The sequence below is a fragment of the Podarcis gaigeae genome, assembly GCF_964106915.1.
Source record: "Podarcis gaigeae genome assembly, chromosome: 13".
Taxonomy (NCBI): Eukaryota; Metazoa; Chordata; class Lepidosauria; order Squamata; family Lacertidae; genus Podarcis; species Podarcis gaigeae.
In genome coordinates, this window is record NC_139689.1 from 30,370,567 (window position 1) to 30,398,212 (window position 27,646).

General features: G+C 42.3%; 1 protein-coding gene across 1 annotated transcript; it reads right to left on the minus strand.

Moving 5' to 3' along the window:
* Nucleotides 1-1,550: 1,550 nt before the first annotated feature.
* On the minus strand, nucleotides 1,551-26,803 carry TOP2A (DNA topoisomerase II alpha). The gene is made up of 35 exons (XM_083708622.1): nucleotides 25,623-26,803; nucleotides 23,780-23,932; nucleotides 23,376-23,466; nucleotides 23,024-23,087; nucleotides 22,520-22,665; nucleotides 21,810-21,907; nucleotides 21,033-21,245; nucleotides 20,672-20,845; nucleotides 19,870-19,971; nucleotides 19,184-19,321; nucleotides 18,886-19,024; nucleotides 18,335-18,492; nucleotides 17,264-17,389; nucleotides 16,410-16,520; nucleotides 16,165-16,270; nucleotides 14,955-15,064; nucleotides 13,585-13,677; nucleotides 12,484-12,598; nucleotides 11,718-11,839; nucleotides 11,221-11,369; nucleotides 10,753-10,984; nucleotides 9,991-10,125; nucleotides 9,691-9,891; nucleotides 9,377-9,572; nucleotides 8,807-8,898; nucleotides 8,083-8,238; nucleotides 7,890-7,973; nucleotides 7,339-7,536; nucleotides 7,075-7,183; nucleotides 6,709-6,861; nucleotides 6,322-6,424; nucleotides 5,629-5,693; nucleotides 3,844-3,975; nucleotides 2,457-2,674; nucleotides 1,551-1,822 (listed from the first exon to the last, which is right to left on the minus strand). Exons 1-35 carry the CDS (start codon nucleotides 25,653-25,655, stop codon nucleotides 1,679-1,681), a joined length of 4,659 nt encoding a protein of 1,552 aa, XP_083564748.1. The 5' UTR covers nucleotides 25,656-26,803; the 3' UTR covers nucleotides 1,551-1,678.
* Nucleotides 26,804-27,646: the final 843 nt, after the last annotated feature.

Sequence of the window (27,646 nt, forward strand, 5' to 3'; positions counted from 1 at the left end):
GCTATGCAGCACCTACATCAGTTTAGGCTTAAGCCCTATGGCTTTTGTTTGCCCCAGTCATGAGAATTGATGAGCTCCCTTCACCTGGCTTGATTGTTAAGCTCCCTTCACCTGGCTTGATTGTTAAGCTCTTCACCTGGCATTTGGCAGGGGGGTGTCTCATGGTCTAAGCCAAAAGTAATTAGCCTACAGCAGTGCTATGTCTGCACAAGGAGCACCCCTGCAAGCAATTTGAGTCATTACTACTGGGCTTAGGAGAGCGGGGAAGTCCTGCTTCCATAGTGACATGGAGGGTCAATTGTGCAAGGCCACCGACACCTCCACGGATTAACAATTCATCTTCCTCATTCTCAGGACACCAAGCAAGAGTCAGAGAAGTTTTGTTCTCCTACCTGCAATGTTCTGTTCCTAGTCGGGAGCAAGGCAGCCTGTTACTGGGAATCCCCTTTCTTGGACAACAGGACAAAGGAACAGTGTCACTTCCCCCCCAAGGAGGGGTTTCCTCATTGAAGCCTCTTTGTGGCAAGCGGAACATTCAATAGTCTAGATTGGAGTCACCCATAAGGGGCAGTGAGAGCTCAGAGGCTAAGTGGGTGCCAGGAGGAAATATTGAGAGTATTGTGCCCATGGGCAGCATGCTGGCAATTCTTGCTCTATACCACATCATTTTCCCATTAGAAAAACAGGAGTAAAATAACTGGATAAGGATATTATTAATAAGCTCAGCTCAGGCCTTCCCTGCCACTGATACAAGCTAAGTTCGAGACAAGCTACCAATAAGTGTAGCTTATTGCAAACCACCGTCTTAAGGAACGTTACCTTAGAAAGCTGAAGTGGCAGTTTTCCAGAAAGAGATGCTCAGCCATCTGTTTCCCTTCATGTGCTGTTATGAATCAATATTGGCTGCAATAAGCTACATTGCAAAAATCCAATGCAAGACTTGACTTCCTTAGAGATTTCTGACTCAAGAGAAGACACATCTGAGGTCCTGAAACTCTTTGGCACAATTAGGGTAACATTTGAGGGCTCTCCTGACAAGGATTTCAAAAATGTCCCTGGTCTGGAGCAAAGGATGACAAGGTTTCTACAACAAAAAGATTTTTTTTGGAATGCAGGAAGTGCCAGAATGTAGCACAGCCTAATTTCTATTGAAAACACAATGCATCTTAAGTACCAAAGGGAGAATGTTCAGCTTTAATATGGATCTAGGTAAATACCATCAGAAGTGACTGCCTGGTGTTTAATAATGTGCATTAAGGCCCTGACCCAAACGGGCAAAATTAGAACATAGGGCACTTTTGTATACATGAATCTTTTGTACTGGGGAAATACAGTCGGTGGCCTGAGGTTTCTGCATCCCTGCTTGGACTGGGGATAATGGGAGTTGTAGTCCAACAATTCTAGAGTCATGGGATCCCATCTCTGGCTTAGTGTTACAAGAACATGCTACGGTGAACTTGCGCACTCCACCTCCCCACAATGTATTTTTCTTTAGCACAAAAACAAACAAACATGGTGATTCAGAAGTAGCAGAATTTCTAAGTGACAACTTCCAATGGAAAAAAAATGTTTATTAAGATGAAAATGATAGTGAACAGGGTCAAATATTTACAGGGACAGACATAATGTTAAAACATCAAAAGGCAGACACCCCATTTTTGAACAAGGTGCTTTCAGTTCACAATAGCTCGTCGTCCGATTCCTCAAGGTACTGGACAACTTTCCTGGCTCGACCCAACCTTTCACGTGCAACAGTTGGAAAAGGTGAGTCCTCACCCGAGCTTAATTCAAGGGAAAATGACTCATCAACATTCTTGGATTTCTGCAAAGGAAAAAAAAAGTGGGCCTGGTTAGCTCTCATAGGTATTATGTGGGCTCAGGAATGGCCACAACTAGCCCCTCCTTATGGAACATGGATGCATTAATGCATCAGTTGTGGGGAAGAAAAACTTTTAGTGCTCTACAAGCACTCTGAGGGATAGACTAATATCCCTGGTTTATGTAGGAGAAACCACTTCAGCCACAGGCCCTAGGGCACGTCATTCCACAGCACACCCGAAATAAAACACTACATATTTTATTAAGGGTGTGGTTTCCTTGCAGAGCAGAGCACTGCAGGCTTGCCCCATGTTAACTTGTTTAGGGCACTCATAACCAGTCACCAACATATACTGATGCACTTTTAGCTAGGACTTCAAGGTGAACAAGATGGTGCGAGGCCCATGTATGGTTAATAAAAATGTTTAGAATTTGTTATAGGTTATGGAGAACACCCGTATCTGCCCATATGCCAAAATCGACCTCAGTGGCACCCTAAAACTATGGCACTTCCACTCCCCCTTGCTCTTTCAATTCTGGCATTTAGGTATGCCTTAAAAACATTCTCCTTCTATACTTAACTGGCAACAAAAAAGATGGAGAGTAATTTTAGAGAACAAAAATGGGGGCAAACAAACCTTAATTGCTGTAGTTTTTTTAAGAGCTGGGCCAAAGTCAGAATCAGAGTCGTCAGAGCTAGAAACCTTCCTTTTGGCAGGTTTCTTCATCCTGGGAGGTGCACACTTCTGGGAGGCTGCTTCATCCGTGCTGGACTCCGAACTCTTTGCTGTTGCCTTCCTGGGTTTTGCGGTTGCCTTCTTCTTAGAGAAAGCATCCATAATAGAAGGCTGATTGCCTAAGAGCAAAAGAATCAGTGAAATCTGTTTCTTTCCGACAAAAACCTGGATCTACCACAATGTTTTCAAGCCATTGCTTCAGAAACTCATTCCGGTAACTGTTAAGGCAGTGTTAATAGCCAACAAAGGGCTAAACTACAGTTGATAAAACTGAGGTATAGCCACCATTTTCAAATGACAGTCGAGGCTGGAAACAACTATGTGCTTCAACGACAGGAAAGAAACATGGCTATTTAATTGTGTGAGCAACTCCACAACGGAACAGGCTCTACTAAAAAACCTACGGAATCTTGGCTTGTTCACATTTCGGCTTTTTAAGATAAGACATGTTCAGCCCAAAATGGTCACTAACTCTGCAAGAAAAAAAATGATGTGTTAACTTCCAGGGGCAGAAGAAATGGTCAATAGAGGTTTGATGGATTTCAGAATAATATCCCTTTTCAAGGTAACAGTTACTACTTCATTTATTTCATGAGAATTAACCATAGGTAAAGGTACCCTTGACCATTAGGTCCAGTCGCGGACGACTCTGGAGTTGAGTGCTCATCTTGCTTTACTGGCCAAGGGAGCCGGCGTTTGTCCACAGACAGCTTCCGGGTCATCTGGCCAGCATGACTAAATTGCTTTTGGCAAACCAGAGCAGTGCACAGAAACACCGTTTACCTTCCCACCAGAGCGGTACCTATTTATCTACTTGCACTCTGACGTGCTTTCGAACTGCTAGGTGGGCAGGAGAACTAACTACAGAACTAGAGTAATCGATTTGACTTTATCTTTTCCAGACCCTTAATTTCTAAGCTTATCAGTGAAACCGTGAACCTCCATCATGCAGTTTCTGCTTCCACCTATGTAGAAGCCAGTGTGGTATAGTGGTTAAGAGCGGTAGTCTCGTAATCTGGTGAACCGGGTTTGATTCCCCGCTCCTCCACATGCAGCTGCTGGGTGACCTTGGGCCAGTCACACTTCTTTGAAGTCTCTCAGCCCCACTCACCTCACAGAGTGTTTGTTGTGGGGGAGGAAGGGAAAGGAGAATGTTAGCCGCTTTGAGACTCCTGAAGGGGAGTGAAAGGCGGGATATCAAATCCAAACTCTTCTTATTCTAGTGTAAGCCAGAACCAAAGACCTGAATACTCACCTTTTAACATGCAGACATCAGTGGTAATCTTACCTTCAGCTACCTTTGCTGTTTTCTTGGCTGGAGCTCTCTTTTTGGGAGCAGGCTTGACTGGCACATCAAGGGTAGCAGGCAGAGAAGAGGCTGCTGCAACTGGTTTGCCTGCATCATAGTCCTCAACGTGAACTTGAATAAAGAAAAGTCCCCACTAAGCTAACATGCCCTAAACATCATGAATTCTATACTGAAAAATTCAGTATAGAATTTTTTTGCACAGAGAACAAACCAAGCCACTTTTAAAAGATTGCAAACATCCACAGGCAAGGATATGAATCTCTTTAGCTCTGAAACAGGGAAGGGGAAAGACAATGCAAACATTGTAACATGCTCCCAATGCCAGGCCTGCACAGCATAAGACCCATGGACTGACTGACTGCAGTCCTCTTGCTATCTCTGCACCTCCCTAAGGGAAGTCCAATTACAGCCACACTGTTGGATACAAATATTGTAGTCCACGGAAATGCACCAACATAAAAACCTCAAGCAAATATAATGATGGAAGCAGAGAAAAAAGTATCTGCCAGCTAGAAGTATAGCAGTTAAAAGCAGGTGCACTATAGAAAATGGCAGTTAAAATGGTAACAAAAATGGCCCCTCTGAAGAAATATGGTCCTCTTGAGTTAATAAAAATGTAAAAGTAGCCCTCAGAGTGATTTAAGATGAACATGTAGATGAACATATTCACTGCTTCTTTACAAGGGAGTAAACCAGAGCTTTCCAAACTTTTCATGTTGGTGATACACTTTTTAGACATGCCTCATTTCGTGACACAGCAATTCAGTCTTACTAGGAAACTAGTAAACCCCTTTCAAGCCCAGGACAAGCGTGTGACACACCTACACACTGCAGCCAACATACTAACGTGTCGTGATAAACAGTTTGGAAAGCTCTGGAGTAAGCAAAACTACCAAACGTTCCAAAACAATGTAACAAGATATACCTCAAAGCTTCAAAATCCTTTTGTTTACAGAACTTGCAAAGAAAAGAGACCATGCAGGGAAATATCAGCACAAACATAAATATGAAAGTATTAGGCAGTTCTTTTGTATGCAGATGGGATTTCCTTCTCATTTTTTAAGCCCTTGCAATCTGTCATATTACAATAATGACCGCTGCTCTTAACCTTGGACTGCAGTGATTTTGGCAGCTTTATGCACTACAAAATCCCATTAAAACTAAAAATAAAAAGTAAGGTGTGTTTTTTTCAAATTCTGGTGATTCCGCACTTTTATTCCATACAATTTGAGGCTTTAAAAAAATCTTGTAGGAATTGGCCAGCAGATGCTTCTTGCATGAAGTGAGAAACAGTAAACCATGGGTAGTCAAAGTAAGGCCCGGGGGCCGGATCTAGCTCAATCGCTTTCTAAATCCAGCCCGCAGACAGTCCGGGAATCAGCATGTTTTTACATGAGTAGAATGTGTCCTTATATTTTAAATGCATCTCTGGGTTATTTGTGGGGCATAGGAATTCGTTCATCCCCCCCCCCAAAATATAATCCGGCCCCCCACAAGGTCTGAGGGACAGTGGACCGGCCCCCTGCTAAAAAAGTTTGCTGACCCCTGCAGTAAACTATCTACTTTCAGCTGGGGGTGGAGATACAAAAATGAGAAAGTCACTTAACGGCAGTCCCATATTGCTGGTAGTCATGGTAACACCGATTTAATCACATGCAGCTATGGTATGATATTGTTACTTTTACGCACCAGAACATTAATTTTTTAATAAAGAGCGATGCCTGGCTGCGCTAACAATAGATGTTAAACTTGACTGGTACTTACTGGAGATGGTGCTCTGTACCCCTTGTGGTTTGATGGCTTCTTTGCCTTTACGTCCCTTGGCTTTCCTAGAACATATAATACATACTATGGAGCAAATTCTCCCCATTTCCATGTGTTTGCTCCCTACGGTATAGAAATAGACTATATAGGACTGAATGGACAAATAGCATGGTATTGAAGTGACAACAAACCCTACAAACCAGACACCTCTCGCTTTTTCATTTCTTTTGTTTGCTTCACCCCATTATGAAGAGCTTTGTGGTAACATGAGGTTAGTGCAAGTAGATTGCCACCTTTTTTGCGTATTTTTTATTATAACCTAACAAGATGGGAAGCGGGTGGCGCTGTGGTCTAAACCACTGAGCCTAGGGCTTGCCAATTGGAAGGTTGGTGGTTCGAATCCCCGCGACAGGGTGAGCTCCCATTTCTCTGTCCCTGCTCCTGCCAACCTAGCAGTTCGAAAGCACGCCAAAGTGCAAGTAGAGAAATAGGTACCGCTCCGGTGGGAAGGTAAACGGTGTTTCCAGCGCTGCTCTGGTTTCGTCAGAAGCGGCTTAGTCATGCTGGCCACACGACCTGGAAAAACGTTGGCTCCCTCGGCCAGTAAAGTGCAACCCCACAGTCGTCTGTGACTGAACTGTCAGGGGTCCTTTACCTTTAACAAGAATTACATTTTGTGTGTACTTCACTCACATGGAAATAGTATTCTGTTCATCAGATGCAGCATTCTCAACCAATTCTTGGATGTCACCACCAGTGTCACTGAGGTTCGAATCTGACACACACTTTGCTTTTGCTGAAAGAAATGGAAGAAAATTAGGCTGCAACCTTACACATGCCAGCTCAGTACATGCTGCGGAGTTTGGCGGGACTTACTACTAGATAAATGTATGTAGGACTGTAGCCTTAGAAAATGCTGTCAAGTAGAATCAACATTCTTAATCACTTTTCCAAAGCTCCAAACTTTCCTTTTTTAAAAAAATAAAATTAAACCAAGGATATTTAACAAAGGCAATTTAATTATAGCAAGAGTACAGCAGCAAGCAAAAGTTCCCACATCATTTTTAACCATAAACCTACCTTTTGCTGGGCAGCTTGACATGTTTTCAGGTGACAGCACAACCTCCATATCACCACCACCACCACCACTGTTGTCTGATTCCGAGTCAGACCAAGAGTTTTTCTTTGTTTCTTTTACTGGCTTGAATGGCAGTGTGGATTGTTTCTTGGTACCTTAAGTTAAACAGATTGGCTAAATTTTAAGACAATGCATGCTCTGTCCAAAAGAAAAAAGTATTGAGCACTAAAAGACGATGCATCTACACCCATGCACATTATTTTTTGCTAAATACAAATATCCAAACAATCTTTAAAACCTAAATGAAGCTTAATCTACTAAAGAAAAGCTACCAAAGAAAATGAATGACACTTGTGAGCAGGTGTTACCTGGTTCTGTTTTAAATTTCTTTGCCAATCTTTGTTTAAGAGTCAATGGTTCCTTATCGCATGCTGGTCCATCTTCTTCTTGAATCCCATTAGGCTCAGTTGTTTCACTCTACAGGTAAGCAAAGGGGGAAATTGGTCACTATACATACAATGGATGACAGGACAAAGGTATCAAAGAAAGTGGGAATATATACATATGCATAATACACTTTAATAGCGTGCGCACGCACACATACCGCTTAACAGAGGCTAATATTCTGTTACCTTGATTTTCCTTTTTACTTTCTTCTCTGCACCTGCTTTCATCTCCTCAGTCACACGGGGGACGACCCTCCGGCCATGTGGAGAGGGCATAATCTCCTGCAGCTGCTGCTTCTGTACTTTCAGCCTTCCTCCTTTCCCTTTGGTGGCCTTGCCTGCAGTCCCAGCCATCTCATCCTGTTTTTCCTTGTTTTCTTGCTCCTAGAGGGGGTAGGTAGGTAGAAAGAAAGTGGGCTAAACAACCAGAAGCAAGAATGGGCAGCATGGGGATTTTAAATCTTGGTGTAACCAAAGCCCAGTCCACCCCAAAGGAAGCAAGCAAGCAAAATGCTCATATCAGCATAGGCCAGACGGCAACTGCCACTGGGGCAGCCCTTGGCCACCGTCAGCCTCAGCAGCATTCTTACTTGTGGGGTTTCAGATTCTTTGAGATGACAGAACTCTGCTGAATGCTCACATTCTTCCCACCCTTAAGAGAGATTACTGCTATGATGGATCAAAATAGGCTGTAAACTGAATAACTGGTCAGCTACTCTTCCCCCAGAGTTACTTACTTCAAGAGCTTCAACAAAGGCAGCAAGATCTTCTCTCCATAAGTCATTAGGAGCCTTTCGTTTCAGGTTTTCCAGCTCCATTTCCTAATAAGAACCAGTGAGGAAGAAATATTTAGGAGAAACAGCTGAATGCGTATTTGAGTCTTCAACAATGTCATCTCTCAAGTTTCTCCGTAACAGCTCTTTCACCTACTTTGTCACCCCTTTGCTTGCAGAGCTCATCCTTCTTTTCCTTCGTCAGGTACCAGAGAGGCATGTTCAGAAGGTAGTTAAAATCTGGTCCAGAGGCTGCAGCAGATGCAGTTTCCTTATCACTGTCTCCCTCTTCTTCATCAATCTCTTCATTGCCCTAGAATGGAGAAAGTTGATCTGTTTGCTGAGGCTGCTCGCTATCCATGGCAATGTACCTCTTGCCCAACACTTTATTTTGGACTGAGGAAAGCAGCAGTAATTGCCTGCTGAACTCAATAGCAACACCCCCCGGGCAAAGATAGAATTACCTGCCACTACATCAGCCATGTCTACTGCAATAGGGCTGCCTTTCTCCCTTAAAAAGGCCAGTCATTCTTAAGACAGTGTGAAATTCAGGATGAAGATTTATTTGGGATATTTGTAAAACACTCAGGGCAAAACAACAGGGGAAAAACATCACACATAAATAAAAACTAAAAACATTACTAGGTATTAAAATTCTGAATAAAATATTGCCTTTTATGATTCAATATTGTAAATTTGGGATTTTTAATGTAATCTGTCCTGTGATCTTTGGCTGAAGAACGGCACAGAAATTTAATAATACTTGCATTATTTTTGTGCTGCAGCACCTGCCATGGAAGTAGGGTTGGTGGAATCCCCTTCAAAGGACATAGAATCTGGAGAACAGCTAAATTAAAAGGAAGAGAGAGAAGATACACTACCTTCTGTTGAGACTCTTTCCATTTCTTTACTGGATCAGAATCATAACCCCTCTGGATAAGGACCTGTATCAATTCTTTCTTGGGTTTATTCTCTAGAAAAAAACCACACACGTATTTTCAGGTCACCACATGGAATGAATGAAACCAGTTGAACAAGCAACCAAAAATCAATGGGTATATCAATTTAGCAATCTGGACACTCTATTAGGAAGGAGCAAGGTCAATTTGCATACCACATAGAGAAAATCAAAATCAAATTGACTTAACTTCATTCTCCTGTCCCATTTTCAACTACCTCATTCTCAAGGCATAGTTCATGTTTTATCACTTTAGGATTAATTGGGGGGGGGGTGTCACAAATAAACATTAGTATACGGTTTATTTCAAGGTGCATCTTTAGAAAATGAAGCCTCTCTATCTGAAGCAGGTTTGAATTCTGGAAGGAGAGCCTTTTCCTCCAGTGAAAATGAATTTGAGTTTGCCTGCCCCAGCCTCAGAAGTGGAACCAGCTGCCCTACCATCTTCAAGATAAGAAACTGCTCATGGTAAGCTCTGGCAATACCTACTTACCAATCACTATTTTGCCTTCTATTTTTTCGAGGATAAAGCGAGCCTGGTTGTTCAGTTTTGCAGATTCTGCACTCAACATCCCAACAAGCCAGTCTTTCCTTAAGCCGTAATAGCGCAGCCTGAGCTCATAGAATTCCCGCAGAATATCCTCTGCAGTCTCATATTTCTTCAGGCACCCAACGTGGTCAAAGAGTACCTGGAGCAAATAGCAAAAACCCAGAAGTCTGTAACCTGCAAACCTATATGGATCATGGCTCAGAAGGCTGCATGGAGCTCATTTGATACTTGCACTTCCCTACCCACTTATCGCATACCATGTTGTTGCAGGAAAGAGAAGTCTGAAGTTTGAAGACCTTGTGTAGACCAGCAGCCTCTGCCTCCACCAGATTCTTCTCACTCATTTTTATGATGAATTTGACTGTGGTGTCAGTGTGATACTCTTTGTAGTCTGTTATTAGGGGGGGAGTCTTCTCTGTGCCATTCAGCATAGGCTCCAGAACCTGTTCTTTATATACCTAAGGGTGGGGAAAGCAAGCAAGAGGTCAGTACTTTGTACCTTTCCCCCACCTCATCAGGAAGGCTCTAGGAGCATAGTAGAAAATTAAACATCTCACCTGGGTCCATGTCCGAACAGGAAGTTCAGAAATTTCAATGGTGGTCGAATCAAGAATAGACACCTCCCCGTTGACAAGGTACTGGTTTTGTCCCAGCGCATCTATTGTCCCCTTGAAATTTTTGTAGCTTGGAAGCTTTAAAAAAAGAGAGGAAATTGTAACAGAGTAAGCCAAACAGCACTCAGTTTTGTAGTTTGTACAGTGTCCTCTGACTCCAATTCAGCAAGACCAGCTCAACTCCTTTGCAAATTTGGCCAGACAAGAGCAGTGTTGTAGGAAAAACAGGCAAAAGCAGAATTGCTGCTGGAGGGTTGTACTTGTACAGTGGACACTCGGGCTTGGGTTGTGAAAGCGGCAAACTCAGGAGTATTTTCCTGCTCGCGCATATGCAGAAGTGGTCCTCCAGTTGCAAATTCCTTGGTTGCAGCCACTTCCGGAACGGATCCTGTTTGCAACTGGAGGTACCACTATATAGAGAGAAAAGAGCAGGCACTGGATTTTAATGAAGAACAAGAGGGATGTCTTCAGAATGCAAAGGTTACTCATCATTTTAGAATGTTCAAGACTGTATCACTAAAACTTTCATCAAAAGGAGTAAACATTCACTGTCAACTTGCAAGGGCTGAAATCTCATGGCTCACAAATTGAGGTGCTGAAGTATCATGCTAGAAAGCAACAATCTGCCCTTGCCCCACACATGCCAATTAGCATTTCTCTTATGATCAGTCCTATTTCACTCAGCCATCAATACATTTGCATTACCATTGGAAGTGGCTCATCTCCATCTAGCATGCGCCGAATGTTATTCACCACTTCTCGGACATCATAGTTGGGAATCTTGCATGACCAGCCAGTTCCAATGCCCTCAGCACCATTGATTAGCACCATGGGAATGATTGGAATGTACCATTCAGGCTCAACCCGTTGGTTGTCATCATACAGAAATTTCAGCACACTGTCATCCGCTGGTGGGAAAGCCAAACGTGCCAACGAGCTAGAAAAGAAAGTGGCTTGTGCTTAAAACAGTTCTGAGATAGGAATCCTGGAAATAGGAAAAGTGCCAGGTTGGGAAGGATAGAGGACCATCTTGCTAAGCCTCCTGCTGTAGGGCATGCTACATCAAGATTATCATAGTGATTAGATTTAGGAACATGTTAAAACCACCATTATATCTTTCAAAACAACCCAGACAAAGCCAAGAAAGCAGAAGTTGGACAGTGAGTTGCTAACCTGAGCATTGTGAAGATGTATCGAGGGCTGGCAGAGTCTTTCCCACCATGCAGCCTGGTGCCAAACTGGCCAATGGGCTGAAGCAGATTGAGGTTGTTGCTGCCCACAAAATTCTGAGCCAAATTGATGATGGTCATCATCAGTGAGTTCTGAAACCAAAACATAACAAACTGAAGCTGAAAGCATCTCCTTTTAAAAGAGGGACAAGGCCACCATCCTGGGACTGAAGAAATAGTTCTGCAAAGGGAAGATTACACTGGCCACAAACATCGGCCAGAAGAACAGAAACTGACAGACGCTTTAAGCATTTGTGCATGCTGCTCAGACCATTTGGGACAGAGCAGGGTTGACATTTAATAACATCAATATCAAGCAATATCACTATAAAGCAACAACAAATACAAGTCTGATTATGTAAACACTGTTTGAGCAGTAGTACTGCTTCCTTGGCAGCTCATGGTCATTACTTGCCCAATCCCCACCCACATTTTAACTACCTCTCCATGGTGGTAAGACGACATCTCAGCTATTGATCCAGCCAACTGGGCAACCTTCACTTCCCGCTTGTCATTTCGTTTGAAGCATGTGAACAGAACTTTCCTCTGACCTGGTTTTAGTCCTGAAAAGAATGACAAGAAGATTGCTTCAAGTCAAGCAATAGGCTTCTTTCCTTCGATATCCAGCACCTCTCAGTTAAGGCAAGGATGCCAGTTCAGCACTCAACAGATTCCCTGGAAACTTTCTTGATAGTTTGGTACCTATAGACAAATGCTGCTCCCACATTTTAGTGGTTATTGATACACATTTTTTAATTTTGTTTTTATTCCTATGGTGTATTTTGTTTTTTACTGTACAGGCTGCTTGGATAAATTAGTAGAAAAGTAGGATAAAAAACCCCAAACTCTCTCCAATGCTGCATTACTTTGAATACTTAGGTGCAAACAGAAGTGCAGTAAGCTATTTTTGTTTTCTTACCACTGGTTTTCTATACACTCACCCACCCACCTTATATCACAGCAAATAATTAAAGTAGTTTACATTTTCAAATACTGTACTCTGAATTCTGCTTCAAGCAGGAGTGTTCAAAATAAAATTATTATACTTTTACACCTGTTGTTATTATTATGTCCCCCCCCCGCTCAACCTGTCCTTGTTGCCTGGGTCTGCTAATAAAATAATGACAGCTATGTTTATAAGGGGAACTATGTTTGAAATAATAGGAAACTTGATTTAGATTATGAAGAAGTATAACAGATAACTTACCATCAACCAGTGATGGGATGGATCGCTCATTGTCAGAATTTGAGAAGAGGACAAGTTCTTTGTTGATAAAATCATTGTAGGTCAGGTAATTTGTACTTTTGCCATATAAGTAAACCTACGAGTGACAAAGCAAGATTAAGTTATCAAACCTTCAAAACTGTTGCCTCTACTATAGTAGCCTTCAAGTGTTATCCCCCCCATCATAGCACAAAGGAAACAATATACCCTGATGCAAACATATATAGGTACTGAGAACTGCTAGCAAAGGGCAGATCCAGCAATGCAGTCATCATTTGAGCTCATCACTGCTGACTCCCAAGTGAAAAAAAATGTTAACTGCCTGCATTGAGGTCTTATGTTTAATATGACAACCGCTGTGAAAAGCTTGGTCTGTGTTTAGCCCTGGCAACTGGGTATTTGTTGCTGTACAGTGATGAACATGCATGCAACAAACTCTGAGCTCAAGAGGGCACAGGAAGAAATTGCAGGAAACTTCAATTGTTATATGCTAGCAACACTTTAGCCCTTCCTCCTTTACTTCCATTCTAATCCATTACCACACCATAAAACAAGCTTCTTCCTCCTTACCCTTTCACTGAGGGGCAAAGCAACACATGGTGTTAAATGTGACAGTTTTTAAAGCAAAAACACAGATGGATCTGATCAGGGCTATGGTGACATAATTTAACCCTCCGTCCCTTTAACCAGATGCAATCTTAAGGAAAATCACCACCCTCCAATTGTTATTTGTGTTTGGAAGCAAACTTTCACTAGCTCCAAAGCAGTGAAAAGAAAAGTGACTGCTCTATTGTCCTGCATTTTACCCACAGTGCATTAACCCCCTGGGCCAACTACTGAAATAATGCTTGACTGTCAAAAACCTTAGTCTTTTAAGAAGGTGCCTTATGTCTGGTCTGTTCCTTCTAACTAGCAGCAGCTCTCCAGGGATCCAGGCAGAAATCTCTCTCAAGTTTCCTGCAACCTGCCAATGCTAGGGATTCATCCTGGACCTTCTGCGTGTGAAGCATGTGTTTTGCCATTGAACTAGTCCTTCCCCAAACCATGTAGTGAGAATCCCATGCTGCTCTAATGGCAACTCACGTCTGGAAGGCCATGAAGCTTCCTCTGCCTTCGATCTTGCATGAAGTTTGTCAGCCACTCCTTTCGGTCATCAACCTTTTTTTTGCTAAAGGCCTAGGACAGTAACAAAATGATTAACTCAGACTAGTCTGGGATGGAGAGTGAGAAAAATATTGTCACTTACTGAAGCCGTTTAAATTCTTCTCAGTTTCCACTAAATTACCCACAGGCTTAGGTTGCCAGTCTAGAACTCTCTCTCAGAGCTGGACAGTACCAAAGCCCACTAAGAGAAGTTAGTAAAGTCAAATAATGACTGGATCCAACTTAAATCAAGAGACATACAAGATCAGGAATATGGACAAATACAGTCAAGACACCCCGGAAGGCCGTTGAGTTAGAGGGCTTATCTACATTGCAGCCAACCATAATGCAAATATGTACAGCTTTGGTAATTGATGGGGTTTCCCCTCACTTCACTGTCAATTTAACTGCCATAAAATCTTGAAGTCGCTCCCCGTCCCCCACAATGCTGGGCTATTACATGCCAGAAAGACATTCTCCAAACTTTGATAAGTCAAACACCACCAAGCTTTGCTGGTGTTTAATGATGGGAAATGGCCAGATTCAGCTACCAGAAGTTTCTGAACGTTTGTTTCCAGGCTATCTAAAGTGTAGTGCTCTTGTTTATTCTAATTGACTCTGGAAGCTTCTCTGCATGATGCAAGCTGGAAGCTTCTAGTTGACACGCAAGTTTCTATTCTGCCTAGAAACAAGCAGAAGGCTCCTGATGTTTGGGATATTCCTTCAGAGAAGCTGAACAGCTGGTTTAAACTCGTTCTGTTTGTTATTCACTCAAGGTCATGCTGACTATAGTAATAGGCCAAAAGGAGCCTGGGTTTCACCCTTTCTCTTTCCTTCTTGTGTGCTGTTCTTTACATAGCATACTTACATGTCAAGCTTTCAGTCTTATTATAAGTTATTGTAAGTTTAAGTTAAACCTGCTGCAACTTATCTTATGGATAGTGCTAATCCAGATGTATCTGATTTGTGACCGTTATGCACATTTGCCTTCAGTAGCAGGAAAGCTCTGATGGATGAAATATTAATTGCCTCTGGTCTTTTTTCTTCTTCTTTTTGAAATCCTGCAATGTGTCTAAGTCTTTTTTACTCTAACTATATGTTAGAATCTGCCCTGGATCAATATTGAGCAGAATTCTTGACAAATTTGTCCAGGGACATATATGGATATATCAGATAGTTCCAACTTTAAAAAAGAGAAAGGCTTATTTCTGGTAGGATCACTCAACATTTTAAAAGCAGATAATGATTATTGCCTAACTATTTTGCAGGTGTAATCCCCAAGCAATAGAGGATAGGAGCAATTTTGTTACCAGAGTAATCGCAGCATCATCTTCAGGGCCACAATACTTGAAAGGTATTCGGTGCCTTGTCATCTCTGCAAAGTACTCTTTCGCTTCCTTTGCTGTGCTGGTACCCAGACCTAGAGAGATTAAGGACAGATAACACCACCAAGATCCTCAAATAAAACCTAGGCAACTTAAGACATTCTCCACTGTGTGTACAAGTCTCTCTCATATATATATCTTGAAGCAATGCACATTTACATAAATCTGGGGTGGCTAAGCTTTTGCACATATTGTTGGATTCCAAACTCACACCTTCCTGATCATTGCAATGCTGGTTTGGGTTGATGGGAAACCAACATCATTTGGAGGATGTCAGGTTAGCCACCCCTGAGATAAAAAACCAAACCAAAGGCTGCAGAGTTAGTATCCCATAGCTATTAGGTGCCATGCTATGCAGTTTATTTTCTTTGTATCATCTACAGCTGCAGTCCAGGTCCAATATTAAACAGTGCATCAACCCAATATGGAACACTACAAAGAGGAAGAAGAAAGCTGTTTCGAAAGAACTGCAGCAGGGAAAGTGGTTTAAGTACAAAAGTGGGATTCCTTTTTCAGGTATGTCTAGTGTAAGCTTATCATAGCTCTCTCTAGCAGACACAAAAATGTTAGGTAAGTACCTTCTTTGTTGAATCTTTGTCAATCAAAATGCCAGTCCATACAATATATAAAAATATATTAGGTTTCTGGTAGACCCCCGCCCCCAGGATAAGGGAGTTCAAAACAGAACACCAACTGTTTATGTTACTATAGGCAGAGACTATTTTGGGTGAATCCAATTGTTGCATGACCAGCAATGTGCGGGTCCTTTTGGACAAAATGGAGGGCGAAATGGGGCAGGCTTATGTGTGTTTGGCTGACATGTGGGGGAACCTCATCGCAAAATGGTCACTGCCTGTATAGCAAAGGTATTGCCAAGAGTACTTTCAGCTGACCTTGGGGTTGCTTAGGGTAAGTTAAGTGCTCCAAGATATCCCCTTCACATTCTCTGTCTTTTCTACATAGAATCTGGAAATGTGTTTATAGATAAAGCCCTTCAATTGCTTTTTCTGCCAGAGTTTACATGGAATATTTCATGTTTCCTCGGAGGCTGTTTACTAGTCTTAACTATCTAGCAGACTCCCAACACTTCTCATATGATTCAAGTTAGCTGTGTTAAAAATAGTTTTAATCAAACCTTTGTAGTACTTGATCTTCCAGTTTTTGTAGTTAGGATTGCTGGCTTTCCATTCTTCATATTCAGGAATGCTATAGAAAGAAATCTCCTCCTTGTTTTTGGAAACCTAGTTTGAAGTAATAAGTAAGAATGGGAAAGCATTTTAAGACCTAAGATTTTAACCAGTGGAATTTGGGGGAAATATTCTCAGCTGGCTCAAGTGGTCACTCAGGAAGTGGGGGGGGGAGGGGAGAGAGCAAGCTTACCTTTACAATGGGAGTAATGAACTCTTCCAGGAAACGGTGTCTCAGAAGAGATGGCCAGTTATGGTGTATGAAGTTAATAAGCAAGCCTTTGATGTGAGAACCATCTTGATCCTAAAGTGTTTCAGAAGACAAATTTTAGCCACTGGCAATGTGAAAGTAGAACTCAAGAGCATGCAGCACCCATCTTTTCAGAGACCAATGCTAGCCAACAACTGATTACGATTGCCAGTATGATCAAACACTTGGCCTTGGACTAGTTCTAACTCACTATGGCTGAGCCAAGGGACATTCTTACATATTCAGTTGGATCTGTACATGGAAAGGATTAAATAAAGGACAGTAGGTCCAACATAGCAAAAGGTGGGCTACATGATGGAACAACTCCATTGATAGGTGTTTAAAACACTCCCTTAAAGGGCCCACCTCCAGTCTTTCTTCAGGTTTCTTTTAAAGGTGCTCCATCAGACATTTGGGATGTAACTAGAAGTGTGCATTTATTGTTGCTTCATTTTTTAATTTTCATAATAAAATTAACAATTAAAAGTTGTTTTATTTAGAAATTTTGAGTTATAAAGCAATACAGAGGTGTGGTAACTAAAGATAAGTACTGTTCCATGCTGATAGCTTTCACCTGTGGTTCTTAGAAGCTGAGTGCAGGGTAGGGACCAAAGGTGGACAAAACTACTCCAGAAGGAGCACAACATGTCCCCCACCAGTGGTACTACCCCTCCACTAACACCTCATATACCCCCAACCCTTATAGTTTAACTATTTTATCAGCCACGTGTGCAAACAAAATATTTGTACTGTTACTGTTGGCAGGAGATATGCTTGCCCATGAGAAAAAGACTGACCTGATCTGTCATTATCATTATTCTCCCATAACGCAGACTCTTTAGTGATTCTTCATCATCATAGGTCTTCTTATATTGCAGGCCAACTATCTTGATAATGTTGTTGATTTCAGCATTCTCCATTATCTGAAAAGGATCAGTTTTTCTCTTTAAGATTCAGTGGGTGGGGGGGGGGGGGAGAGGTAAAGGACCCCTGACAGTTAAGTCCAGTCGCAGGCGACTCTGGGGTTGCGGCGCTCATCTTGCTTTACAGGCCAAGGGAGCCGGCATTTGTCCACAGGCAGTTTTTCTGGGTCATGTGGCTAGCATGACTAAGCCGCTTGTGGCGCAGTGGAACACCGAAGCCAGAGCAGTGCACAGAAACTTCCTGCCAGAGTGGTACCTATTTATCTACTTGCACTTTTTGGCGTGCTTTCAAACTGCTAGGTTGGCAGGAGCCGGGACCGAGAAACGGGAGCTCACCCCGTTGCAGGGATTCGAACCGCTGACCTTCCGATCGGCAAGCCCAAGAGGCTCAGTGGTTTAGACCACAGCGCCACCCGCGTCCCTAAGATTCAGTGCATGAACTATCAATTTATGGATCCTGCTGCCCATTTAGACAGATATTGATATCTTGCTTTTAAACTTGGCTCAACCCCTTTTTGTCTAGAAGACTGATCCACAACGGCAAATTGGGATCCACTAGTGGATTGCAATAGGAGCACCACCACCAGGCAAATATATGGTAAAATATTTAAGAAATGGGCCCCCAAATGTATGTTTAGTTTAAAAGTGGGTCCCGAGTCTGAAATGGTTGGAGATACCTGAGCCATAGGTTACTAGGCTCAAAGTGCTTAACTCATTTTAAAAGCACTTTAACCAAGCAGATTTTGCACCTCACAATCCAGTGAGTATCCACTGAGCAGAGCACAAGTTGTCCTTGTCAACAGCTTCCATTGTGACAAGGTTGGAAACGCAATCTCTTTCCTGTTACAATTTAGAAAACAGTTGACAGCTTTTATATACAATACCTAAAGCAAATCAAGGCCAAGTAAGATCCATGATGGAGTTTGCAAAGTATTGCCAACTCACCTGTTTGTGGGAGGCTTCCCGAACATTCAGCAGCTTTCCACGCAGAGGAAACACTCCAAATTTGTCCCTGCCCACAACTCCAAGACCAGAAACAGCTAGAGTTTTAGCTGAATCACCTTCTGTCAGAATAAGGGTGCAGCTGGTAGAATTCTTGCTCCCTGGAATGAGAATTGAGCACCTTAATCCAGACAACTCCATTTACCTACATGCTCATCTTGTTTAATCAGGACTGGCTGTCAAGAGTAGATCTGTCTCATGTTTCAGTCAGGCACAATTAGCAAAAGCATAGAGTATTGGGCAAGACAACAGACAGCAGCTTTACCCATGATGAAAGAAAGCTCTATATGCACAGAAGGAAGGATATGGCTCTTTCCCAAACTGCAGCTTATGTGGAAGCAAAGCTGCCAGTCCTTTCTCTCTCTAAGTCCTTAATCATCAATCAGGCCAGTTGCCACCACTGGTCAGGAATCTGGGTTCCTGTACAGAAGGGTATTTAACTTCTAAAAAGTATCAAAAGGCTTTTATGCTTGTAACCATACTGCGATACATACCAGCATCATTGGCATCATCTAGTTTAGGTATCCCTTTAATTCTGTTGTATTTTACAGAAGAACATTTCTTGTTCAGCTGAGCCTGGGCTTTAAATCTGACCCAGTTCAAAATGTTATCCACGATGCCACAACTGCTTACCTAGAAAGAAAGAAAAAGCTGTCTGTAGAAGCAAATATGATACAAAACATGAGGCTGAAGTCTTTTTTGCTTCTCAGTTTGTTTTGCACCCAATTCCAGCTCAAGACATCTCCAAAACAATTAAACAGATGACAACACAATGCACCCTCCATCACTTACCCCCTTGATAAACTTTTCGCTCAACTTGCATGTTGAGCCAAAGCTCTTTGCTTGAAGGGTCATGTTCTCCTTTGTTTGGGAGTCAAAAGTTGGATTTTCAATCAAGCAGTTTACAAAGACCCACATGTGATTCTTCACCTAGAATTAAATGGAGGTGTTATAAACTACTAATGTTTAGTTTATTGGACAACCTCATCTTTCAAATTTCCCCACCTGCAAATGTGATATGTACCCATGTTGTTAATTAAGTTGACTAACTTGGCATTTAGTAGAATCAATTCCCATGTTATGGAAATTGTTTTCCAAAAGAAGTTTATTTAAAAAGTGATGGTGGGGAGGGGTGTGTGAAGCAAGATGCCTTCAAACAAGATGTGAGAACATGACAAAAATAACTAGCATGTAGGAAGCAGCATTTTTACCAAGTTGTGCTTCTCAGGCACAGGTAACAAAAGCTGTATCAGGTAAGTTTTATATAACAATGTTCCATTTTCTATATAACAATTAAAGGTACAAGAGGTCTATCTACCTTAGCATCTAGCAATGCTTTTATTTAAGGAATTTTTCTGTTAAAACTATTGCCTAATCTGCAACTAGAATTGTAGGGTGCTGTAAGACAGCAAAGAGGCAAACTTTCAAAATGAGGTCTAAGAAGCCTAAGCTTAAACAGGGAAATCTGAGATTTATACCTGGAAAGGCTTCACTGACACTCCAAGTTTGTTCTTTTTCTTTACCATGTCAATGAGTTTGGCGATAAGCTGGTCAGCAACATAGTCTACATGTCTACCACCCTATAACGAAAAGAAAATCCAAGAATTAATAAAAGTTTCAAGGAGAGCCTACCACAACATATCATGCGTTTGGGGAGTCTTAAAGTGTGTGCCTTGGCAAGCAGGATTTGTATTCAGCAGCTTTGAAATTAGAGCTCCTGGATGGAGCCAATTCCTGCTGATCAGCCTGACTTGAGTTCAAGCTGAACTGCAAAAGAAGGAAATGATTGGAACATACTCCAAATCCTTTCCTTTGAAGGTCACTCATCTGACTTCATGGACATGCAACAGTCACGTGACTGACAAGCGAACAGCCTCATTAACTTGTCAAAATGGCCTATGGGGGAAGCTCAGGATCTGGTCCACAGGTTCTCCACCCTTGCTATATCTAGTAATTAATTAGATAGAGATAGATTGGCTGAGGAATAAAAGCTCCAAACAAGCTTCAAGAATGGATCTGGCCTGTAAGCTAATGGCCCCAATAATATTATGTATTTACTGTATTATGTAATACAGTAAAAACATTTACAATGCTTCTATAATAAATCAAGGAGACTTGTTAGGTTTAAGGTCTCATTTCCAAATCCAATAGCTACCATATTAGATTCTCTCCCCTCTTAAACGGATGATTTGTTTTCCTATAATTTAGCAATACCGTAACTGTTTCGCCATAAACAAGACAGATTAAACATATTCAGACTACAGAGCTGTAGCTGGTTACCTTTGTTGTAGCAATGCTATTGACGAAGCTGACTTGCTGGAAGCCCTTTTCACTCATTGTTACACAGACTTCCCACCGATCATTCACTTCTTCATAGACTACTTTCAGTAGATTGCCAGTTTCATCCACCTTGTCCTTTATATACAGATCTACATAACTGCGGAATCCGTTGATCTGTAAATGAGATAGGTATGTTGCAATATTTGCAGAAAGCTTTTATCTCATTTGTTAACATGTTAGGTGAAGATGAGTATAGCCATCCAATTAACTCTAAAACATTTTAAGACTGGTTTCCCCAAATCCCAATCCAACACCTCATTGCCAAAAAGGGGAAGAAAAACAGTGAAAGTCATTCACTCACGAGTAGATTCTTTCCATTCAAGAAAACTTTGACACCTTTACTTGATCCTGCAATATCATAAGCTCTCCGAGACATTAGAGCCACAATATCTTTGTCCAGTGTGGTCATTTTAAATTTTGACAGATCAGGCTGGAAGGTGATGCATGTGAAGTCCTCACCATCAAAGTGCTTCAATTTCATCTCTCCAGCCTTAGACATATTATTAGTCCAAGTCTGAGGAAGAAAACAGTTTACAATTTTTTGTACAGAAACAACTAGATGAATTTATTTAGCTACAGCTGATAGTTCCTAATCAAAGAACAGCATATAATTTTTTGTGGGCTCTACTTTTAGCTTAGTCACTTTTGCAATTTTCAGTTAGGTACTGAAGATGTACAAACACAACAGTTAAAAATGCTGACCAGCTGATGCCTGAACCTTTACAATATAGTGGTACCTTGGGTTAAGGACTTAATTCGTTCCGGAGGTTCGTTCTTAACCTGAAACTGTTCTTAACCTGAAGCACCACTTTAGCTAATGGGGCCTCCTGCTGCTGCACCACCGGAGCCTGATTTCTGTTCTCATCCTGAAGCAAAGTTCTTAACCTGAGGTACTATTTCTGGGTTAGAGGAGCCTGTAACTTGAAGCATATGTAACCCAAAGTACCACTGTATGTGGAGTAAATTTAGAAGTTGGTTTAATGTGCACATGCGCATGTGTCCATGTATGTACCCAAATAACATTTGGGCCCAGGATCTTAAAAGCACACAATACCTATCCTTACAAGGTTCCATGTACCTGCTTAAAGTGCTTCTTATATTCTCTGCATGCAGTTTCCACAGTAAATTTGGTACTGAAGATGTTGCAGAGTTTTGCTCCATAACCATTTCGGCCACCTAAAACAATGTATAAAACAAATCAAGTTACTTACACACCATGAAGCTTTGCAGAGTTTAGGAGGTATACAGCCCAATCCTAGGCATGTTTACTCAGAAATAAGTCCCAATGAAGGCACTAGAAGCTTACTCCCAAGCAGGTATACACAAGGCTGCAATCTTAAAGATTTGCTTGTTGTTTCAAGTGGGATTAAAACTCAGCATTCAAACCTTAAATGGAGTGTTCCCATGTTCCAACAAGAAAGCCCACATATGTGACCCATTTCTATATCCTTCCCTGTAATATCTATGCCGCTAAGGGTTGGTACCATGAGGCACTTTGAAACTTCAGTTCCCTCATCTATACCTCAACTCTTGCCTTTAGCGCAACAGTAGGAAGTTAGCATAACTTGTCCAGTATACTGCTTTCAGGAAACCGGGGAACTGTAAAACATGGGTTACATATTTTTAAATAATGCATGTTAAATCAACTCTTCTTTACCCTTCAACCACTCTTCTGCACATAATGAAAGAGACAAAGCTGTAGTGAAGAGACAGGTTTTTCAATAGGGCTAGTTCCTTAAGACATAATTTCCCAGCTGGTTAATATTTTCTATTAAGGTTTTCCTCTACCTGTGACTTTCTTCTCATCATCATCGTAATTGCTGGAGGTTAAAAGCTGTCCAAAAATAAGAGCCGGCACATAGACTTTCTCTACTTTGTGCTCTACAACAGGAATCCCTTTTCCGTTGTTCCACACAGAGATTGTGTTATTCTCTCTAGAAAAAGAAACCAAACTCTTTATGAATCAGGAACACAAAAAAACTCTGTTAATGGAATTAGCTCCCTATTCTACACAAGTGTTAGTAAGCAATGACCGCCTGCCCACTGCTCCAGAAATTTCTCATCTCTAAAGACCCCAAACAAGATTCTTATTCACCTTATGATTTTCAGCTGCAAACCCACTATTGGGTTTGTTTACAAATACAGAATTCAAAACTAAGCCCATCATAAATAACTGACATGAAAGTCATATTTATATACAAATTCTGCAAAAATGAGCAACAGACAACAGGGGGCAATCTAAGCCTGCAATTCTTAAAATAGTTTACCAGAAAGGATTTGAATAGGACTTACGGGTCAATCATAACTTTGATACATGACATCTTCTTATCTCTCTGCTTGTTATCAGCAGCATTGACTGAAAAAAAATGAAAACACAAACAAAGCTTGTTAGTAAAAAATGAAGTACTTAATGATATTTCTTAGCTTGGCATTAGGAACCAGTCCCAGTAATCACAAGTTAACTGCATTTGTGGTTGTGCCATTCACTACAGTACTGCAATTCCCATTTTATGGCTATAGTAGTAACTTGCTAAAGTACTGAGCTTGTGGATAAGCCAGAAAATTCCCCAAGCCAACTTAACATCAATTGCAATTCCTCTGTAATTCAATCCACTGGGACTAAAAGATGTTGCTCTCACCATACCTAGGATTTCGTCAAATATTTTATAAAGGCCAGGTACGAAGGTAACATCCCTGCAGTTCAGTCCAATATCTTCATCAAACACCCACATTTGCTGAAAAGATAATTAAAAATAAGAAGATATTCAGTAAAAAGCAGACACTTTAACTCTGCTCATTCAGTGAGCACAAGGTCAGCATTGTCCAGTGATTCCCATAAGCCATGTGGCCTGACTGGAAGTGTCCTAAGATGCCATGACCTTGGAATACAGTTGTGGAAAAATCACCCTCTCAACTCCCCAAATTATAACAGTCTAAGCTCTGCTCTGTGATACTAGAACTTGATTTGCAATTAGCAAAACAAAGGAATCAGAAAAGCTCCCTCTCATTCAATCCCTACCTTAACTCCCCAAACAAAAAGCTTTTTACCTGAGTCACTTGTTCCACAGAGCCAATGTAGGTATCAGGGCGAAGCAATATATGCTCCAGCTGGCTTTTCTTCTGGTATATTCTTTCAACAGATAGCCTCTTTTTTGAATCTCCATCCGTGATCTTACCCACTTTAGGGTTTGCATCTACTGGCTGAATGGAAGCAAAATGAAAACACCGTAAGTCACTGCATAAATGAGCTAACTTTGTGGGTTTCTGTAACAACAATGGTAGGATGGAAATAAAAACACACAAGACATGAATTTACCACCAAGCTAGTTTTGAAAGAAGGAATACAAACAGATATTGTAGGCATCTGTCTCAAGAGACAGATTGCACATTTGGGGGGTGAAGTCAAACTGCTGAGTTAGAAGCACTGAAGTGACCTCCGCAGGGAGCACATCTGGTCAGTGTTTATGGAGGTCCTGGGCGGCCCAGATCACCATCACCATTTTATTTGTATGCCGCCTTTCCACAGTTAAAACAATGCTCAAGGCAGCTTACAATATGAAAAGATTTACATAATTTCAAATAAAGCAAAGCAGTCATAAAAATAAGTAAAACACATTAAAAACTACATAACCAAACTGAACAATTTCCACATAAAAATATGACTAGACCCCTCTTGGTCTTGCTGATGTGGTCCAAAGGAAAACAGAGCAATACCTTTGACACCTGCTTGGCTGCAGGAGTTGCTGGAAGGTGGCAGACAAGGCACCATCCAGATTCCTTGGGGACTTGTGCAGGGCTTACTCCTTAGCCTTTTCGTCTCCCAAAAGTAGCAGCAGAGGTTTAGGATCAGTTTTCCTTCTCTTAGAGGGGCTTCATTCCCACGCTGAGTAGCCCCATCTACCCCTCACTTCCTTCTACAGCACATGCAGAAACCACCTTCCTCCTGAGCCTGTCTACATGCAGGGGAAGTCCCCCTCACCTAGTTTAGCCAGCCCACCAAAGGTACAAGCCCTCTCCTAACATCCCATACACCTGAAACTGGGATGAGAAAGGGGATAAAAGATTGTGCTCGCCTTTTACAGACAAAAGCCTGAGATTCAATCATCTATCTCTGAACATCAGACTGTTCAGACAAAGAAGTTGTCGCCATGTCATGCCTGTGACATTCTGCTGGCCACTCTTAAAAAGATGAAGCTAGAATAGATGGATCTCTGATGTAATCCAGCAGAGCCATTAACAGTTTTACGTTTTGGGATACTAATCCCCACATTCAAACGACTTTATATTTGTCTAGAAAGAAAACCTATTACGTCTAGCATCAGCAATATACTGAAGCTACAAAAACATCCACAATCAAACGTTGTTGTGAATTTGGGTAGGAATTTGCCCCCCTAGATCCACAAAAAAATATTGAAAAGCTCCATGAACCTCAATGAATTGAGGTTCTGCACCCCCTCCCATGAGAAGCCTGTCCCCATCGTAATGTCTCTGTAGGATAGACCTCCAAACCAGTATGTATTTTTTGAGGGTTGTTTTTTTTTTGAGATAAGAAGGAACCGCGGGTCATGATGGGATTGTTGTAACACATATTAAGCTAAAATAAACATTTAAAAAAAAAAACAGGAAACAAGGGAATTGGAGGCATCTATGCGGACGCTGGATTTTTTTTAAGACAGAGAAGTAGTAAAATGGCTGGGATTAGGAATGAATTAGAAGGACCCAACGCTCGAGGTTAAAGGCCGCCACTAATTAAGGCCCGCTTAATTTCAATGGCGCTGTCCTGAATGAAAACCCCTCAGTCGATATTGAGTTACGTGGGACTGGGAAGATGGTAAGAGGGCGGGTGTGTGAAATAACGGTGTGGGGGTTTTGTGGGGGGGGGGAGACTCACCTTGAGCGGGGAAAAGGAGTCTTCTAAGTCCATGGTGGACCCAGTCGGAGCGAGGGGTGTCGAGGAAACAACAGAGCTAGCGGGGATTGTGGGGGTGGGAAGCGACCGTTAAGAGGGGAGCAGCGGCCGAGTCCCTCAGACTGGCAGTCACCGAGCGCTGTGAGCAGAGCCAACCACCTTCCCTCAGCCAAGCGGCTGCGAATGAGGCCGGACAAAGGCGGCAGGAAACGCTTCACAGAGGGAGAGAGAGAGCGCTTTCGAAAAGCGTCGCCTCAGCCCGCTCAAACGGCCGCGACCAATCCCCGCCGGCCTGCTTTAGCTGCCGGACCAATCGCCGTTCGGCACAGGGAAATACGTATTAAGGAGGCGGGGAAGGAGAGTTCGCGCAGCCAATCGGAACGAAAGTCTGAACGTTCGAACAAATGAAAAAAAAAAGAAGAAGCCGAAAAACAGTACACCGCTCTTCAAAAGCACAAACTGTTATCTCCCAGGTTTAAAAGCGAGGGCAGGCGCACCGCTCAGTTCCACCAATAGACGTGTGGAATGGCGTTGATGGGCGTGGGGCTGGGCCAATGAACCCGACGCCAGCGCGATGGATTGAATTGCACGTTTTGTTTTGTAGGCGCTTCTTAAAAGTTATCGTTCTTCTTCGTTAATCGTTTGTTAGATGTTTGCTGGCACTCAGCATGTAGCAGTGCAATGATTTCCCCCCCTTTCTCCTTCATGCATTTAAAGTCAGTGTGGCGTAGTGGACGTGGAACCTGATAGGCCACAGTTACCTGAAGCGAACCACAAAATGGCGCCCACCGCCCTCCCCTCCCCACCTCAAGGGGAAAAGGGGAAGGCGGAAAACGGAGGGAGGAGACGAGCAGTACCTCCTATTGACCAAAAGGGAACTGTAGAGGAGTATGGATGGGGAGCAAATCTGGCCTTCAATGACTGCGCTACAGCAGCAGTGGGTGATGCATTTCTTGGAGGCTGGCTCTGGGGCCCATGTGGATCCTGCTGTCTGAAGCAGTCGCCTCACCTTGCCTCATGGGTGGGTCGGCCCTGGCCCCTGTTATTGCCTTTCAGCCTAACTTGCTGAACACCATACATATAATCTTAAGGCAAATCATTCCCACCATCATCGTGACTTATGTCATGATGGACGTTTTCGTGTCATTCTGCAGTCAGTTACTGTTTTTCCCAGCTCCTTATTCACCAGTAAAGTTTGAAGCAGCCTCATTGTTAAACTTGGTAGGAAACTAAAGGTGCACCCCAAAATTTGCTTTGTATGATGTGTCTTGGTGACTGGGAAGCTGCCCCGTTGACCTCAATGAAGGAATCCTCTCCATTCAAAACCACTGTAGTTTTTGTTTTGGAAACGCTTATTAATGTTTGGTGACCAAAAAATGAGTAACTCCTGGTATGCTAAGCTTGGGGTCATCACAAATGATACACACATGCATATCTCCAGGAAAGCATCCTCTAAGTTGCCTTCAACCTGTTCGAGTTCAGTACCCCCCTTCAAGCCAAACAAGCATTTGGGGACCCATTTCTTACTGCTTTTTTTGGCCATATATTTGCATGATGGTAACACTGCTGTTATGACCCACCTTAGATCAGGCCATGACCTAATAGTGGGTCCTCCTGACCCACCAGTTCAAGACCACTGCTCTAGGAGATTTGTGTCTTACCCGATGTTTCCTTCCTTTTGGTGTAAGACACTGGACTTGTCCACACTTTGCTTGTCTCATGCCTAGAAAACACGAGACCAAGTGGTTTTCCGTTTGCCCCACCACTTCCCCTGGGAAAACTCACCCTTTATCGCTGAATCAGTGCATACATCAATGTACGAAAAGCCCAATTGATGTGTGCTCTGATTCAGCAGTAAAGAGTGGGTTTTCCCAAGGCAAGTGTGGACAAGCCCACTGCCAAGCATGGCTCCTTCATGCCAATAATTTCTAAAATACATAGAAAATAAAGAATAAGAAACTGAAGGTATGCACACCCCACAATAATCTCTGGGCTACCACAAATTC